Source organism: Liolophura sinensis, chromosome 4, assembly GCF_032854445.1.
Source record: "Liolophura sinensis isolate JHLJ2023 chromosome 4, CUHK_Ljap_v2, whole genome shotgun sequence".
NCBI classification, from domain to species: Eukaryota; Metazoa; Mollusca; class Polyplacophora; order Chitonida; family Chitonidae; genus Liolophura; species Liolophura sinensis.
In genome coordinates this window covers 7963706-7982146 of record NC_088298.1, presented here as the reverse complement: position 1 = coordinate 7982146, position 18441 = coordinate 7963706, and the positions used below count along the sequence as shown (strand labels likewise).

The 18441-nt window shown below is 38.3% G+C and overlaps 2 protein-coding genes and 4 non-coding genes across 8 annotated transcripts in view; 5 read left to right on the top strand and 1 right to left on the bottom strand.

Moving 5' to 3' along the window:
• The window catches only part of LOC135464328 (serine-rich adhesin for platelets-like), a 375213-nt gene that overhangs the window by 263763 nt on the left and 93009 nt on the right, over positions 1-18441 (bottom strand). The gene's annotated exons all lie outside the window — the stretch shown is intronic.
• On the top strand, positions 826-918 carry Trnak-uuu (transfer RNA lysine (anticodon UUU)). Its single transcript has 2 exons — positions 826-862; positions 883-918. It is a non-coding gene; the product is annotated as a tRNA-Lys (tRNA).
• On the top strand, positions 2095-2187 carry Trnak-uuu (transfer RNA lysine (anticodon UUU)). Its single transcript has 2 exons — positions 2095-2131; positions 2152-2187. It is a non-coding gene; the product is annotated as a tRNA-Lys (tRNA).
• Positions 4312-4404, top strand: Trnak-uuu (transfer RNA lysine (anticodon UUU)). Its single transcript has 2 exons — positions 4312-4348; positions 4369-4404. It is a non-coding gene; the product is annotated as a tRNA-Lys (tRNA).
• Positions 5841-5933, top strand: Trnak-uuu (transfer RNA lysine (anticodon UUU)). Its single transcript has 2 exons — positions 5841-5877; positions 5898-5933. It is a non-coding gene; the product is annotated as a tRNA-Lys (tRNA).
• On the top strand, positions 9290-16389 carry LOC135464765 (protein phosphatase 2C-like domain-containing protein 1). Of its 2 annotated transcripts, none has more exons than XM_064742309.1 (6): positions 9290-9338; positions 10578-10738; positions 11442-12518; positions 14041-14142; positions 14602-14825; positions 15185-16389. In XM_064742309.1, the coding sequence occupies exons 2-6, from the start codon at positions 10615-10617 to the stop codon at positions 15782-15784; spliced, it is 2127 nt and encodes a 708-aa protein (XP_064598379.1). In that variant the 5' UTR covers positions 9290-9338; positions 10578-10614; the 3' UTR covers positions 15785-16389. The 2 variants fall into 2 exon arrangements, with proteins under 2 accessions (XP_064598379.1, XP_064598380.1); XM_064742310.1 differs by lacking the exon at positions 9290-9338 and adding an exon at positions 9553-9603.

Sequence of the window (18441 nt, the reverse complement as noted above, 5' to 3'; positions counted from 1 at the left end):
GCAGAACTTTTTTTTCGAATATATATATATATATATATATATATATATATATGGCTGCCCGGATAGCTCAGTCGGTGGAGCTTCAGACTTTTAAGAGATTAATAGTTTTTCTTTTGTTTTTAAATTTCAAAATTTTAAAGTTCCTTGGGAACCATCAACCTGGAAAATCGGCAGAAGCTTTCTCCGTTTTCCTGGCGTTTAAAAGCCCAGTGAAAAAAGCCCATTTAATGGAAGTTTTTCCAGTATTTTCTCTAATGCCCTACACATTGTTGCATGTATGTTAGCTGATAATCGTCGGCCAAATAAACCATCAATCGTATTTTTATATGTCTAAGAACTAAGTCTACAAAATATCATTCAAAACTTTTCAGCACACGGAAATGAATGAGACGAAGATTGCTTGACTAAGCAGAAATCTGTTTTCGAATATTTATTACGCTGGCCGGTTAGCTTACTCGGTAGAGCATCAGACTTTTAAGAGATCAATTGGTTTCTCTTTTGTTTTTAAGTTTCAAAACTGTAAAGTTCCCGGGGAATTACCTACCTGGAAAATGGGCACAAGTTTTCTCCGTTAGCCCGGCCTTTAAAGGCCCAGCGAATGAAGCCCATTTAGTGCAATTTTACCAATATTTTGTCTAAAGGCCTATAAAATGTTGCATGTATGTTAGCTGATAACTGTCGGCGAAATAAACCATCAATCGTATTGTTATATGTGTAAGAATGAATTTGACACAAAATCATGTAACACTATCAAAGTACAGAGAAATGGATGACAAGAAGATTGCTCGAGTCACCAGAACTCATTTTTCGATTATTCATACGGCTGCCCGGATAGCTCAGTCGGTAGAGCATCAGACTTTTAAGAGATCTCATTCAGATGTCATCTGAGGGTCGTGGGTTCGAGTCCCATTTCGGGCGTACTTATTTTTTCTCTTTCTTCCACCTAGCTGATTTCCGTTGGGTTTTTTTTTCAATTGATTTTCTTTTATTTTTAAGTGTCAAAATTTTGAAGTTCCCGGGGAAACAGCAACCTGCAAAATCGGCAGAAATTTTCTGGGATTTCCGGCCTCTGAAGGGCCATCGAAAAAAGTCCATTGAGTGCAAATTTCTTCTCACTGTTTTGGCTAATGCCGTACACAATGTTCCATGTAATTTTAGCCCGATAATTTTCGGCAAAATAAACCATCAATCGTATTTTAATATGTCTTTAAACTAAGTTTACAAAACATCATTCAACACTCTTAAACACACAAAAATGAATGAGACAAAGATTGCTTGACTGAGCAGAACTTTGTTTTCGAATATATATATATATGCCTGCCCAGTAAGCTCAGTCGATGGAGCTTCATACTTTTAAGAGATTAATAGTTTTTCTTTTGTTTTTAAATTTCAAAATCTTAAAGTTCCTTGGGAACCATCAACCTGGAAAAGCGGCAGAAGTTTTCTCCGTTTTCCTGGCGTTTAAAAGCCCCAGTGAAAAAAGCCCATTTAATGGGAAGTTTTTCCAGTATTTTCTCTAGTTGCCCTACACAATGTAGCATGTACGTTAGCTGATAATCGTCGGCAAAATAAACCATCCATCGTATTTTTATATGTCTAAGAACTAAGTCTACAAAATATCATTCAAAACTTTTTCGGCACACGGAAATGAATGAGACGAAGATTGCTTGACTAAGCAGAAATCTGTTTTCGAATATTTATACGGCTGGCCGGTTAGCTTACTCGGTAGAGCATCAGACTTTTAAGAGATCAATTGTTTCTCTTTTGTTTTTAAGTTTCAAAACTGTACAGTTCCCGGGGAATTACCTACCTGGAAAATGGGCACAAGTTTTCTCCGTTAGCCCGGCCTTTAAAGGCCCAGCGAAAGAAGCCCATTTAGTGCAAAATTTTTACCAATATTTTGTCTAATGGCCTATAAAATGTTGCATGTATGTTAGCTGATAACTGTCGGCGAAATAAACCATCAATCGTATTTTTATATGTTGTAAGAATGAATTTGACACAAAATCATGTACCACTGTCAAGTACAGAGAAATGGATGACACAAAGATTGCTCGAGTCACCAGAACTCATTTTTCGATTATTCATACGGCTGCCCGGATAGCTCAGTCGGTAGAGCATCAGACTTTTAAGAGATCTCATTCAGATGTCATCTGAGGGTCGTGGGTTCGAGTCCCATTTCGGGCGTACTATTTTTTTCCCTTTCTTCCACCTAGCTGATTTTCCGTTGGGTTTTTTTTTTTCAATTGATTTTCTTTTATTTTTAAGTGTCAAAATTTTGAAGTTCCCAGGGAAACACCAACCTGCAAAATCGCAGAAATTTTCTGGGATTTCCGGCCTCTGAAGGGCCATCGAAAAAAGTCCATTGAGTGCAAATTTCTTCTCACTGTTTTGGCTAATGCCGTACACAATGTTCCATGTATTTTAGCCGATAATTTTCGGCAAAATAAACCATCAATCGTATTTTAATATGGTCTTTATACTAAGTTTACAAAACATCATTCAACACTCTTAAACACACAAAAATGAATGAGACAAAGATTGCTTGACAAAGCAGAACTTTTTTTTCGGAATATATATATATATATATATATATATATATATATTATATATATATATATATATATATGGCTGCCCGGATAGCTCAGTCGGTGGAGCTTCATACTTTTAAGAGATTAATAGTTTTTCTTTTTGTTTTTAAATTTCAAAATCTTAAGGTTCCTTGGGAACCATCAACCTGGAAAATCGGCAGAAGTTTTCTCCGTTTTCCCTGGCGTTTAAAAGCCCAGTGAAAAAAGCCCATTTAATGGGAAGTTTTTCCAGTATTTTCTCTAATGCCCTACACAATGTTGCATGTATGTTAGCTGATAATCGTCGGCAAAATAAACCATCCATCGTATTTTTATATGTCTAAGAACTAAGTCTACAAAATATCATTCAAAACTTTCGGCACACGGAAATGAATGAGACGAAGATTGCTTGACTAAGCAGAAATCTGTTTTCGAATATTTATACGGCTAGCCGGTTAGCTTACTCGGTAGAGCATCAGACTTTTAAGAGATCAATTGTTTCTCTTTTGTTTTTAAGTTTCAAAACTGTACAGTTCCCGGGGAATTACCTACCTGGAAAATGGGCACAAGTTTTCTCCGTTAGCCCGGCCTTTAAAGGCCCAGCGAATGAAGCCCATTTAGCGCAAATTTTTACCAATATTTTTGTCTAATGGCCTATAAAATGTTGCATGTATGTTAGCTGATAACTGTCGGCGAAATAAACCATCAATCGTATTTTTATATGTGTAAGAATGAATTTGACACAAAATCATGTACCACTGTCAAGTACAGAGAAATGGATGACACAAAGATTGCTCGACTCACCAGAACTCATTTTTCGATTATTCATACGGGCTGCCCGGATAGCTCGGTCGGTAGAGCATCAGACTTTAAAGAGATCTCATTCAGATGTCATCTGAGGGTCGTGGGTTCGAGTCTCATTTCGGGCGTACTATTTTTTCCCTTTCTTCCACCTAGCTGATTTTCCGTTGGATTTTTTTTTTCCAATTGATTTTCTTTTATTTTTAAGTGTCAAAATTTTGAAGTTCCCGGGGAAACACCAACCTGTAAAATCGGCAGAAATTTTCTGGGATTTCCGGCCTCTGAAGGGCCATCGAAAAAAGTCCATTGAGTGCAAATTTCTTCTCACTGTTTTGGCTAATGCCGTACACAATGTTCCATGTATTTTAGCCGATAATTTTCGGCAAAATAAACCATCAATCGTATTTTAATATGTCTTTAAACTAAAAATCCACGTATTTTTATATGTCTAAGAACTAAGTCTACAAAATATCATTCAAAACTTTTCGGCGCACGGAAATGAATGAGACGAAGATTGCTTGACTAAGCAGAAATCTGTTTTCGAATATTTATACGGCTGGCCGGTTAGCTTACTCGGTAGAGCATCAGACTTTTAAGAGATCAATTGTTTCTCTTTGTTTTTAAGTTTAAAAACTGTACAGTTCCGGGGAATTACCTACCTGGAAAATGGGCACAAGTTTTCTCCGTTAGCCCGGCCTTTAAAGGCCCAGCGTAAGAAGCCATTTAGCGCAAATTTTTACCAATATTTTGTCTAATGGCCTATAAAATGTTGCATGTATGTTAGCTGATAACTGTCGGCGAAATAAACCATCAATCGTATTTTTATATGTGTAAGAATGAATTTGACACAAAATCATGTACCACTGTCAAGTACAGAGAAATGGATGACACAAAGATTGCTCGACTCACCAGAACTCATTTTTCGATTATTCATACGGCTGCCCGGATAGCTCAGTCGGTAGAGCATCAGACTTTTAAGAGATCTCATTCAGATGTCATCTGAGGGTCGTGGGTTCGAGTCCCATTTCGGGCGTACTATTTTTTCCCTTTCTTCCACCTAGCTGATTTCCGTTGGGTTTTTTTTTTCAATTGATTTTCTTTTATTTTTAAGTGTCAAAATTTTGAAGTTCCCGGAGAAACACCAACCTGTAAAATCGGCAGAAATTTTCTGGGATTTCCGGCCCGTGAAGGGCCATCGAAAAAAGTCCATTGAGTGCAAATTTCTTCTCACTGTTTTGGCTAATGCCGTACACAATGTTCCATGTATTTTAGCCGATAATTTTCGGCAAAATAAACCATCAATCGTATTTTAATATGTCTTTAAACTAAGTTTACAAAACATCATTCAACACTCTTAAACACACAAAAATGAATGAGACAAAGATTGCTTGACTGAGCAGAACTTTGTTTTCGAATATATATATATATATATATGGCTGCCCGGATAGCTCAGTCGGTGGAGCTTCAGACTTTTAAGAGATTAATAGTTTTTCTTTTGTTTTTAAATTTCAAAATCTTAAGGTTCCTTGGGAACCATCAACCTGGAAAATCGGCAGAAGTTTTCTCCGTTTTCCTGGCGTTTAAAAGCCCAGTGAAAAAAGCCCATTTAATGGGAAGTTTTTCCAGTATTTTCTCTAATGCCCTACACAATGTTGCATGTATGTTAGCTGATAATCGTCGGCAAAATAAACCATCCATCGTATTTTTATATGTCTAAGAACTAAGTCTACAAAATATCATTCAAAACTTTTCGGCGCACGGAAATGAATGAGACGAAGATTGCTTGACTAAGCAGAAATCTGTTTTCGAATATTTATACGGCTGGCCGGTTAGCTTACTCGGTAGAGCATCAGACTTTTAAGAGATCAATTGTTTCTCTTTTGTTTTTAAGTTTCAAAACTGTAAAGTTCCCGGGGAATTACCTACCTGGAAAATGGGCACAAGTTTTCTCCGTTAGCCCGGCCTTTAAAGGCCCAGCGAATGAAGCCCATTTAGTGCAAATTTTTACCAATATTTTGTCTCATTCAGTTGTCATCTGAGGGTCGTGGGTTCGAGTCCCATTTCGGGCGTACTATTTTTGCCCTTTTCTCCTCATTCTACTTAGCTGATTTTCCGTTGTTTTTTTCACTTGTTTTATTTTTTTTTTTTAAGTGTCAAAATTTTAAAGTTCCCGAGGAAACATCAACCTGGAAATTCGGCATAAATTTTCTGGGTTTTCCGGCCTCCAATGGGGCCAGCGAAAAAAGCCCATTTAGTGCAAATTTTTTCTCACTGTTTTTCCTAATGCCGTACACAAAATTACATGCATTTTAGCCGATAATTTTCGGCAAAATAAACCATCAATCGTATTTTTATATGTGTAAGAATGAATTTTACACAAAATCATGTACCACTGTCAAGAACAGAGAAATGGATGACACAAAGATTGCTCGACTCAGCAGAACTCATTTTTCGAATATCTTTAAGGCTGCCCGGATAGCTCAGTTGGTAGAGCATCAGACTTTTAAGAGATCTCATTCAGGTGTCATCTGAGGGTCGTGGGTTCGAGTCCCATTTCGGGCGTACTATTTTTTCCCTTTTCTCCCCATTCCACCTAGCTGAATTTCCGTTGGGTTTTTTTTTTCAATTGATTTTCTTTTGTTTTTAAGTGTCAAAATTTTGAAGTTCCCGGGGAAACACCAACCTGGAAAATCGGGAGAAATTTTCTGGGTTTTCCGGCCTCTGAAGGGCCATCGAAAAAAGCCCATTTAGTGCAAATTTCTTCTCACTGTTTTTGCTAATGCCGTACACAATATTCTTTGTCTTTTATCCGATAATTTTCGGCAAAATAAACCATCAATCGTATATTTATATGTCTAAAATCTACAAAATTTACAAAACATCATTCAACACTCTTAAACACACAAAAATGAATGAGGCAAAGATTTCTTGAACCAGCAGAACTCTTTTTTTTTTTCGAAAATATATATGGCTGCCACCAACCTGGAAAATCTGCAGAAGGTTATTCCCTTTTCCAGGGCTTTAAAAGGGCAGAAAAAGAAGCCCATTGAATGGAAATTTTTTCCAGTATTTTGTCTAATGCCCTACACAATGTTGCATGTATGCTAGCTCATAATTGTCGGCGAAAGAAACCATCAATCGTATTTTGATAGCTCAGTCAGTAGAGCATCAGACTTAGAGCATCAAGCTGTGATTTTCTAATGGGTTTTTTTAGTTGTTTTTCTTTTGTTTTTAAGTATCAAAATTTTAAAGTTCCCGGGGAAACGTCAACCTGGAAACTCGTCAGAAATTTTCTGGGTTTTCCGGCCTCTGAAGCGCCAGCGAAAAAATCCCTTTTAGTGCAAATTTCTTCTCACTGTTTTTGCTAATGCAGTACACAATGTTCCATGTATTTTATCCGATATTTGTCGGCAAAATAAACCATCATTCGTATTTTTATATGTCTAAAAACTAAATTTACAAAACATCATTCAACACTCTTAAATAAGGGGTGACTAATGATACCCATGCCCTGCTAAAAAACTGAAAACAGCGTCTTTTCCCTCTACATGGTAGGGTAACGATTATCTTATTTGTGGTGTCACGAGTGTGCTATAAGTTAGCAGTTATTTCAGTGTATGAAGAATTTATGAAAAGGATTAAAAACATGCGTGTAGATTTTTTTGTGGAATGGGGTGCCCATTTAGTATGACAGTGTTGTTAAAACTACTGCAGAAGGCGGGTTAAACCTCCAAGATGTAGCTTTGGAGCAGGAGGCGTGTAGACTAAACACATTTTGCGAAATTTTGAAATCCCAGCTGTCGTGCACTGTGGACGGAAATTTTGGGGGTTTTCTGATGAAAAATTGTCAACTTAATGTAACAGTTGAGTTACTTTTTATGTCTAATGTTTATCGTGCTTTTCACTATCTTCCTCATTACTATAAGGAAGTTTTTGCCACTTGGTATAATTGTCTGAAGCATGCAGATTTAATTGTGGAGACAAAGGCCCAAAAGTTGTGCCAACCTTTGTTTTCTAATCCGAGAACAACTGTTAACGAGGGGTCGCTCAGCTCAGACACATTTACTAGCAATGGGATTGTTCTGGTGAATCACTTATTGTATGAGGTAATTCCTGGTTATTTGCCAGTAAAGGCGGTAATAGAGATTGTATCCTAGCGCTTCCCGAACACCGATGCAGGAAAACTAAAAGCTATGTTTACTCTTATCAAGTCATGCATCCCAAAGGAATGGACAAATACCACTGTTAGGCGGACAGAATTAATGTCTGAAGATATTGTTGTAAAGTATGGAGATATTAATAAACCTGTTTCCTTAATGCAAACACCGGGGTTCTACATGTGTCTCCGTAAAGGTGTGGAGAAGTCTTGCGGCTCAGAGCAACTGTGGAAAAAAATCCCTACCTAATGTGGTTATGAATAGAATTCTGGAACTGGTAAACTTTACACTGAAGAATCCCGAGTGGCGAGAATTAGATTTTAAAATTTTGCACAACGCCATTTTTACAAAAACAAAACTGTTTAAAATGAGAACTGTGAATTCAGCCTTGTGCAGTATATGTGGAAAAGAACCCTAACATCCAGTACATATATTTTTGAGGCTTTGAGCTATTTTCACTTGTACGTAAATGATTTGTTGGAAACACTATTTCGAAAAACTCCACATTTGTATCAAACTTACCATTCATTTGAATGTTTACAGCTTTTCGGTTTCCTTGGGAAGTCAAGACTTGTCAATGAAAGTGCTGTAAATATAATATGTTCTACAGCCTTGATATTGATATCTACAGACTATTTGCATACTGTGTTAAACAGACGTTTGAACAGTATCATGATCATTATATATCTAAAAGGCGGAACAGAGATTTCTCCAAACGATTTCTGCGAAACAGTCATGTCATAACATTATCTGAATCTGGAAAACTTATGTATGTTTTTTAAATTTATACCAAGTATGACTTTTGATTGTTAAAGAAGAAAATTGTGAATACATCCCCACCTTTCTGTGATATATTTTTTTTTTAACTTTGAGGACAAAAACTGTGCTGTGTATATTGTCTCAATCTTATATCGTACATTTCAACAGTTCTGATCAATAAAGCACAATAAGAAAAAAAAGAGCATTGGACTCCTCATTCAGAAGTCATCTGAGGGTCGTGGGTTCGAGTCCCATTTCGGGCGTACTATCTTTCTCTTTGTTTTTTTTTTCTCTGTCCACCGAGCTGCCTTTTTCTAATGGGTTCTTTTCAATTATTTTTCTTTTGTTTTTAAGTTTCAAAATAATAAAAGTTCCCGTGGAAACACCAACCTGGAAATTTAGCAGAAGTTTTCTTGATTTTCCCTGCCTCGAAAAGGCCAGCGAAAGAAGCCCATTTACTTCAAATTTTTTCCACTATTTTGTGTAATGAGCTACACAATGTTGCATGTATGTTGATAATTGTCCGCAAAATAAACCATCAGTCGTGTTTCTGTATGTCAAAGAATTAATTTTACAAAAATCATGCAACTTCAGAAAGACGTGGAGAAAGACTATGGCCCAGCCAGCGTAATTTCTAATTATCAACATGGTCGTGATTTTGAATTTAAAATATTGAATTTGATATATATATATATATATATATATATATATATATATATATATATATATATATATATATATATATATATATATATATATATATATATATAGACACACACAGACACACTTGTAGCATTACACAGTTGCTGCCTTGCCAACTGAGTCTCCAGTTTTACGGAAGACAGAAGAAACGGTGCAGAAAAAAGTGTCTCACATGCAGGTGGAATACATGGGCAGAAAACAGTGGGCCTTCTTCGTATTTAACGGCGAGCTTCCTGGTGTAAGGGAGATAATCTTTGACCTCACAGCGCCACCTGTTGTGTTTACCTCGCACACCTGGCAACTGTGTTGGAGAAGGTCTGACAGTGACAGCATAGATCGAAAGCAAAAGGTAAAAGGTATTCAGTGTCGCTATGTTTCGCGAAAACCAAGATTGATATCATGACAGCAGTCCTTTGTAACTAAGAAATTGATAGACATCATTGTAGGTGTGACTTTACCAGGCGATTTGAAGACCTCGTAGTTGGGGGCCTGGTTTCAGCGGTCTTGTGTAAGGTTGTTGTTGTAATATATTATTATTTCAATGCAACGCGTTGTGGTTCTCAAAGTGTGACCAGCAAGCCTGCAACTAAGCAGCCTGACAAGGACATTGCCAGGTATCAAAATCCATCATGTCAGGTACCGGTACAAACTATTTGGTGCCTGACAAACTTCACATGAAAATTAAAATAACATAGCTTATACCTACAGTGATTAACCTTGAAAACACTATCGTCGTCATATGACTGAGAAATTGTTAAGTACGACGTTAAACCCCAAGCACTCACTCACTCAGAAAAATTTTTGAAAGGATTTTGAACATCATCAAAATTTTCCAAAGGTTATTTTCAGGCTTGAACCAGTATGAGTGTTTTCATCAATTAAGTGGAATACCTTGATGGATGCAGAGTATAAGCTATTATGAACATACACTGTGAAAGATTTTTGTCCCTACATCATCCGTGATTCCCGATTGGCATTGGATGATCAGGCGGGTTAAAATGTTGACACAGTTGTCACAGCTTCAGGCCAGTGCCCACAAGGGGTATATGAGATTAAACCTGGCGCAGATGAATTACAGCATATGCTGACGTCATTTTTATCTGTGATGCTGCATTCATTGACACATCATTGTGACGTCACGCCTTTATACCAGTGCTGTCTGCAGTTGACATTGCTGGCATGATTTTTTCGCAGCTCAACTTTACACATAGACGAGACTGGCTTCTATTTGATAAATATTGTAGGGACAAAATTGTTATTTGCGTGCTGAGAATGTGCAGATTTAAACCCTGGGCGTAGCCTTTTCAACATAGATAACATATAATAATTGTACAAGTATCTTAATTGATTATAAATATTATCTTTTAATCTCTAGGCCAACTCACATCTCCCGATTACTGGTTCATTGGAGGTACATGTATTGGTTAGGCAGCAGGGTGTCTTACTGTCTTTGAGATGCCCTTTTCTGACAAAATTATCACATGATAGAGGCAGGGAAAATAGGAGAAAGTCGGAAATGAGACAACCTGATTTCAAATTCAGGCTAAATCTGTGGGTACCTTACTTGTGTATCACATTGCTTACCCAGGTTTGTACTGGTCTCTCATGCATGGTCATCAGCCAACATGCCGAAGATCGATGAAAACTGGGATCCAGAACTGGAAGGACCTGAAAATGATGGGAAAGTCAATGAGGAATGGCTGAACAATTCCACAATGGAGAACAGGGAAGAGGAACTGGACAGATCTGGTAAAAAAACAATGAAACTTCAGTATATCACCCGAAGATGTGGAAAAATACCCTTTCAGTAACATGTAAAAGCCTTCAGTTAAAATTATACTTGATCCGAGTACTGATTAGTTTTTCTGATAATGGTATTAGAGTGTGAGACTTTTAAACAATAATCCTGGGTTCATTCCTATCTCAAGTGATACTTTGTAAAGACTTTAGAATCAGCTTCCTTGGCTTGATGTTGGATGTAAACATAAGAATATTGAATAGGCCATGTTAGTAATTGTTGTCATAGTGTCAATATAATGTGATTGGGTGGATAATGTTGTACATGCATGGTGTCTTCAGCATGGCATTCAAGTGAGGCAGCGCCATGATGATGTCTACATTGGGTCTGACATGTCAAGATGTGAGCTATACATGTATTATGTGAACGGAATATGGGTGAAAACCTCAGTCCAACAAACAAATCCTGTCAAACAGTTCATTATTTAATTGTATCCCCGTGAAAATTCCAAATGTTACACAAGCTTTTGATTCTCATGTTAGGATCTTTATGAAATGAACAACAAATTTTATTTCAAATATAATAAATTCTACACAATTGGAGGCAAGTTCGTGTAAGATTTCAAATTTACTTGGAAACTTAAATGTTATCACTGAACCCATGTTCGACTGACTACGAGTCTGAAAATGATTATTTGTTGGTTGGTTGTGACAGAGACTCCGTTGACCTTGTTGACTGATGTCCAATTGAAGCCTGACATTACAATATTCTGTGAGAAGACAAAGAGCTATGTGGACATTGCTGACTTGTGTGAACACAGGAGGCGTATTCGTGCGCTAGAGGTGATGAGATATAAAGACATGAACCAGCCTGACGATACAGCCAAGCTCTTCCATCGGCGAAATAATCTCATCAAACAGATGCGTGCAAAGGTCAGCGAAAATGAAACAGTGGATCCTAAAGAGGTGCAAAAAGTCAATGAAGCTTATGAGTTGCTGAAAGCAAATTTGGAACAGACTTTTGAGTCTCATCGGCGAGTGAGACGAAACGTCGACACAAAAGTTCGTGGAGTTTCTCTGAATTGTAGCCCGAATTGCATTCAGGCAGTTGGAATTTGTGCCAGCGGAAATGAAAGGTGGAAAAATGAAATGGAGGACACTCGTGTGTATCAAGACTGCTATGGAGGAGATCCACACAAGTGTTTCATGGGACTGTACGACGGACATCAAGGCCGATTCGCTGCGGAAATAGCAGCTTCTGAACTTCACGGGCTGTTACTTCATGAAATGTCCAAATTCGACCCTAGGACAAAGTGTACAGAAGGCGACAATCTCACTGATGAATCTGCTGTGTCAAGGTATACGTTTGTCCGTCCAACGACAAAGGAAAGTGAACGAGTTATTTTATTTGAACAAAGCATTGACATCGTCCAACAAATCAGAAAACTGTGTGAAGAAAAATATGAATCTCTTATGCATGAAAAAATGGAACCTTGCCTACAGAAGTCTAAACAGACGTTGAAGAAGTTTGAATCTCAGTTAAGCGAAAATATTTCAAGCAGTTTCAAGAAAGTCCATCAGTTACTGGATATTTTGTTGTCTTATGGAAAAGATGAATGTTCAAAAGTACGATGGAGCGGGTGTTCTACTCTAAATGTTATCATACAGGACTTTCATAAGAAAGATTCGTCCCAAGAAGAAGAGCTGAAAAAGGACGAAAGCACTAACGAAGCTGATGACAACCAGCCAAAATCAGAGGATACCATAGGAGTGATTCATCTTGCAAATTCTGGTAAGCTCACACAGTGGAAAGGAAACCATGTCAACTTTCTTTGCATGAATGTAATTCCACAGAAATGGGAAGACTCCCAATCTGCGGACTAAAGAAACACGTGGTGCATGCTGGGAATAAGAAGGGATTGTGAGTTTTTGACAAGGGATATTCAACTTTTGCTGCACACTTCTTGAACATCACTTCTTTTGAGCAGACCATTCGTGATATTCCATCCCTCAGCATGAACTACATGAATCTGTACAATATTGCTTCACATAAGGCTAAAAGTTAAATCACGGCTAAAAAATGCTAAATGAAATCTCACAATAATCTCTTATCACTATTTATAAACTTTACAGCCTACTGTACATTTCAGTGAAAATACATGTAATTTGGTGATGCACCATATGTTTTATTACACTGGACAAAAAAAACCAGTGTACTTGCTCAGTTAGCACTTTAAATTGCTGAATTTATACAGCGCTAGTGGAGTTACAATGTAGCCATTGTCCAGTTACTATCATTCTGCACAAGCACACGTCAGAGAGGCACACAGATAGAGATTAATAGAGATGACCTTTCAAACAGCATCAAGTCTGTCACGCAACACACCAGCCGGTATGTTTACCTCCCCGAGTAATATCATTTCATGCTGTTTATGTCTACAAATAAAAAAAATTTGAGTTGGTTACCTGTTAGATTTTCTTTGTGATTGATGTAAAGGTGAACTATCAGAATTTCCTTCAGTGATAAAAGTGTTATTCCGCACAGTTCATAGATATCGCTCTTGTTTTTACATTTTTTTTATAGTTTACACTCGGGTGCCATGACATTTAAACAGAAACATTTGTTTCAAGACATTCCAATCTGAGCTCAGCAGTATGACATCATGGTGCATGTACAGTAAACTTTCACATGTCTATGTCATGCAACAATAAGACTTTAATGTATCTAGGTCAACTGCCATGATCTAAGCTTGCCGTTGATTGGTCTAAAAGGCATCACTTCTGTTGAGAGAATAAAACAGAATGACAGCGTGATATATGCAGTTTTTGAAACATTTCCTTCATTTTTTAGAGTAGAATAGACTTTTAACACCTTCGTCTTGGTGTTCGTTGTGTAACCCGATACCGCTGAAGCTAGTTACATACCTCGTCAAATCCCGAGAATGCGCAGCATTTGACTGGGTACGAAACAAGCTTCAGCGGTATCGGGTTACACAACAAACACTGCTCAGCAGAGTTAGGCCCTTAAATATTTACTCTGCCAGCAACCTGCAGATGGACGTGGGTTTCCCTCAGGTTCTGCTTGGTTTCTTCCCACCATAATGCTTGCCATCGTCGTATAAGTGAAATATACTTGAGTACGGGATAAAACACCAATCAAATCAAATAAACTAAACTTACCCAGTTTTCCTGTCATGTTACATTAAGTACATATAGACTATAGTCTTTTGTTAAAGAAATACCTGAAATGTCAACATTATCATTGTCCAAAAAATCTCCTTCCTCTGAAATAGAGTTCACGGTCATGTTTACAGGAAATGTAAGAGCACTGCTGATCAGGGGTAACAGACCATACCAGATGTCCAGAGACCACACCCCATATAACCCTAAAGAGAAGGGAAGAGTTTTGAAAGCAGGTATGTACCTTTGCCACTTCTTACCATATATATCAGATATGCAGAAATGATAATAACTTTGCATGTTCAACCTTTTTTTATTTCTCTATTATTAGATTTATTTGTAACAGATACTTAATTTATTGAATCTTTTAATAGGCAAAATTGTAAAAAACTGCTATGTGGTATGTATGTTTGGTGGTGCAAGACATCTCTCAATTGGGCCATATTTTTGATTACAGCATAAAACATCGATCAAATAAATTAATAAATATGACAACAAAATGATGTCATTGTCGCCTCTTTATGGCATGATAAGGTAACCCAGAAGTTTGTGTCTTTGCACATCATTTAGTATTGGTGTTAGGATAAAACATTTGTTAGCATGTGATTATATATGTAGGCTTCCAAGTCTTTAGTTTTCATAACAAATCTGGTCCAGCTCTTACATGTATATGAATGTGTTTTTGGCGATTTAAGGTGCAACTCTTAGTGAAAGTACTAAAGACATCAGAGTTAATGGTGTCTTAGCAACCACCAGAGGGCTTGGTAACCACGGTGATAAGAAGTTGAAGAAGTGCATTCTGGTCGAGCCGTACACGACTTGTGTGCCTGTTGATGGCTATGCCCAACTGCTTGTGTTCGCCTCACACGGAGTCTGGGAAGTCTTCAACAACAATGAAGTGACATCGTTACTAGTCCAGGTATGGAGGGGTTTAATTCACTTGCTGTTTTTTCCTAAAATAAACTACAAAATGTTTGTGTCTAAAGGCAGAAAAATGTCATAAAAATATTACATTGGAGCTGATCTGAACCTTATATTTTTAGATTGATATCATTCTACCAGTCCAAACAGAACACTAACATTTGTATAGAGATCGATGAAGTGTCTGTGTAGAAAGAGGATACGCCAGGTACTGGGTCATTCTGTTTCACTGTATACTGTAAAAACTTTGTGTCTTCATTAACAGCAACCAAATTCTTGCATTTCTCCTTGCATTTCTTCTTGCATTTCTCCTCATTTTACATGTAGCTTGTCTTGATTGGTGGGGTGATTTTTCAGTTGTTACCTAGCAACCGGATACCGCCTCCTGATCGGATAAGTTCCAGCCTGAAGCTGTTTATCTCAACGCTTTCCGAAGTGTCTCGCTGTCCATCTGCTGCCACAACCCAACAGAAAGATATCATCCGTAGCCGACGACAACACGCACCATCACTGTCCAGCACTGAGGCAGAACTGTCGCCGAGGTGGGAAAAGGAGCACAAAAAGGTCATCAGCAAACCTGGGGACGGGGAACGTGATGATATCCCAGAGGAAGTGGAATCCATGGGTGACCGGTCGAGATCTGGACAGGTTGACAATGAGAATCTGCCTGGTGGCCATGTTGGTTACCATGGTGACATGTACACTGAAGAGGGCAGCGGCATGGGAGATAACTCTGACAATGAGTCGGGACATGACGGCGACATTGACACCGTTGGAGACCGCACATCATGTCCAGCTCTGTCCAGGCTGTCAGACAACATTCCCACAAGTCAAGAGGAGGCTCAGAGAGAGGTTGCCAAGGCGATGGCTGAGTACTTGGTCCAGGCAGCGCTTCTGGCAGGTGCCAAGGACAATATTACAGTGTTTGTTGTTCTTTTGCCAGGAAGTGGTCTCTGACACAACAAAACAAGAGAAAGGAAATGTCCATATTACACAGAAAGATCACTGAAAGCTCTATTTGGACTTTAACAACTTTTGAAAACTTTAATAAGTTGGAACATATAGCTTAAAATATTTATTGAATTTGAATATGTGAACATCATTCCTGGATTCACGAACTAAGCTAATAGTGTAAGGTGCCTGTCATGTCTTTCTTGTCACCCAGCAGTGCTACATTTAGTTTACACCCATAATCAGTTACTGAAGGCTTGCTTGAGTCCACCTCTTGAATCATCCTTCGTTAATCACGTATCATAATTTTCAAATATCCATAATACTATTTAAGATACAAAAATTGATGATGTTAAAATAGCTAAATTGCTAAAAAAGTTAAATTTGGCCAGCCAATGGGTACTAAGTTCCAATCTGCAGTGAGCATATTCCTCAAGTGGAAACTATAAACTAATTAGTAACAATTAGTATGCTCCACAGGATGTAATTCAGCTACTATGTGCGGGTCCTGTACAATCATTATCACTGGTCTGTCGTAAATATAATTATTTAGGAGTGTATATGTATATAATTAATTAACTGTTCTCCAAATACAGTTTATTTATTGATTATATTATTTCTTTTATTGTCAATGTTGTCCAGCGTCATACTGGAGAATCTGTCTGGTTAAGCCAGGCCTAACTTTTAATGCCGTTCTCGTGTTAATGCATTTATAAAACATTATTTATATGCTGGCTTCCTCTCTGGTTTTATCTGGGAATGCCTGCCAGCAACCTGCAGATGGTCGTGGGTTTCCCCCAGGCTTTGCCCAGTTTTCCCCCACCATAATGCTGGCTGCCGTTTTATAATTGAAATATTCTTGAGTATGGTGTAAAACAGCAATGAAATAAATAAATGCATATATATATATGTATATGTATATAGCGAAATGTGCAACACCAAACAAATCTCTGCAGGCCCACAGCTAGGAACATGCAACATAAGGCATTCAAATGCACAAACTCAGATATATTGTCGAAATGTAAATAATAAATAGACTTTTTTTTTTCATTGCCGTTCATAACTGAATACCCATGAAGTTTTCAGTTTATGCATAATGGCAGTCAGTTTTATCTGTGCAGAAAATCTTCATTTGAGCTTACTCTTTATACAAACTTTACCATGTGTCACAGCATAATGATATGCATGCGATATTGGTGTTAGACTGCACAACAGCCATATGAGGATTGTCGTTCATTGGCAGCAGAAGAATACACAATTAAATTTCTTGTTTGTGACTGAATACTTCATGTTTCCTAGGAATTTAAACTTAACCCCTCAGTCATGATCCACACACTGTCATATAGAACTTAACTCCACTCACTCGTATTATATACCAGCGGTAAATCTCAACAGGGTGCCTCCATGGCCTAGTGGTTAGCGTGCAAGCGCAGCACATTGATCCAAAAGCCTCCCACCTATTCAATCACTGTGTTTTCATGTCAAGCTCTTGTTAACTGACTTCCTTACCGGAAGTTTGTGGGAAGGTCTGAGAGCAACCTGCAGATGGTCATGCATTTCCTCTGGGCTCTGTTTGCTTTCCTTTCTCAATAATGAGCACCGTCATAAAAGTGAAGTACTGTCGAGTACGGCGTAAGACTCCAAATAAATAAATAAATCTCAAGACATTCTAAATCACTGATAAGATGGGTACTGTGGTGATCCAGGGAGGTTAGCCTGATGTCAGTCCACTAGCTGTGAGTGGATAGAGCAGCATCTGTAGTATCAGTATACTGTGACAGCTGGTTGGTACCACGTCTGGTGTCACACTGTGACTGGGTGTTATACCTGGCCTCAGCATACTGTGACAGCAGTGCCTCCTATCTGTTGTCAGTGCACTGTGACTGGGTGAGGCATCATGTCTGGTATCAGTACACTGTGGCTGGGTGAGACAGCATGTCTGGTGTCAGTACACTGTGGGTGGGAAGTTCTGTCTGGTGTCTATTCTGTTACTAAATGGTACATGCCATTTGGCTGGTGTCAGTGTATTTATTATGACTGGGTGGTATCATATGTCTGATGTCAGTATACTGTGACTGGGTGGGGCACCATATCTAGTATCAGTATATTTTGGCTGAGTGGTGCCACATCTGATGTTAGTATACTGTGACTGGGTGAGGCATCATGTCTAGTGTCAGTACACTGTGACTGGGTCAGGTATTATGTCTGGTGTCCATGTACTGTGAAAGGGTGGTGCCTCATGTCTGGTGTCAGTGTTTTCCGAGTACAGTGTCATTTCTGTTATCAGCATTTTATGGTGTCATCATACTGTGACTGCGTAGGGGTGTATGTCTTATGCCAGCATACTGTGACTGGGCGAGGTATTAAGTCTGGTGCAAGCATACTATGACCTTGTGGGGTGTTATTTCTGATGTCAGCATATTGTGACTGGGTGGGGTATTATATCCAGTGCCAGCATACTGTGACAAAGTGAAGCGCTATTTCTGGTGCTAGCATGTTGTGGCTGGGTGGTGTGTCATGTCTGAAGTCTGCCTACTATGACTGGGTGGGGTGTTATTTCTAATGTCAGCATACTGTGACTGGGTGTAGTGTTATTTCTGGTGCCGCCATTCTGTGACTGAGCGGGTGTCATGTGTGGTGTCAGCATACTGTGACTGGGTGAG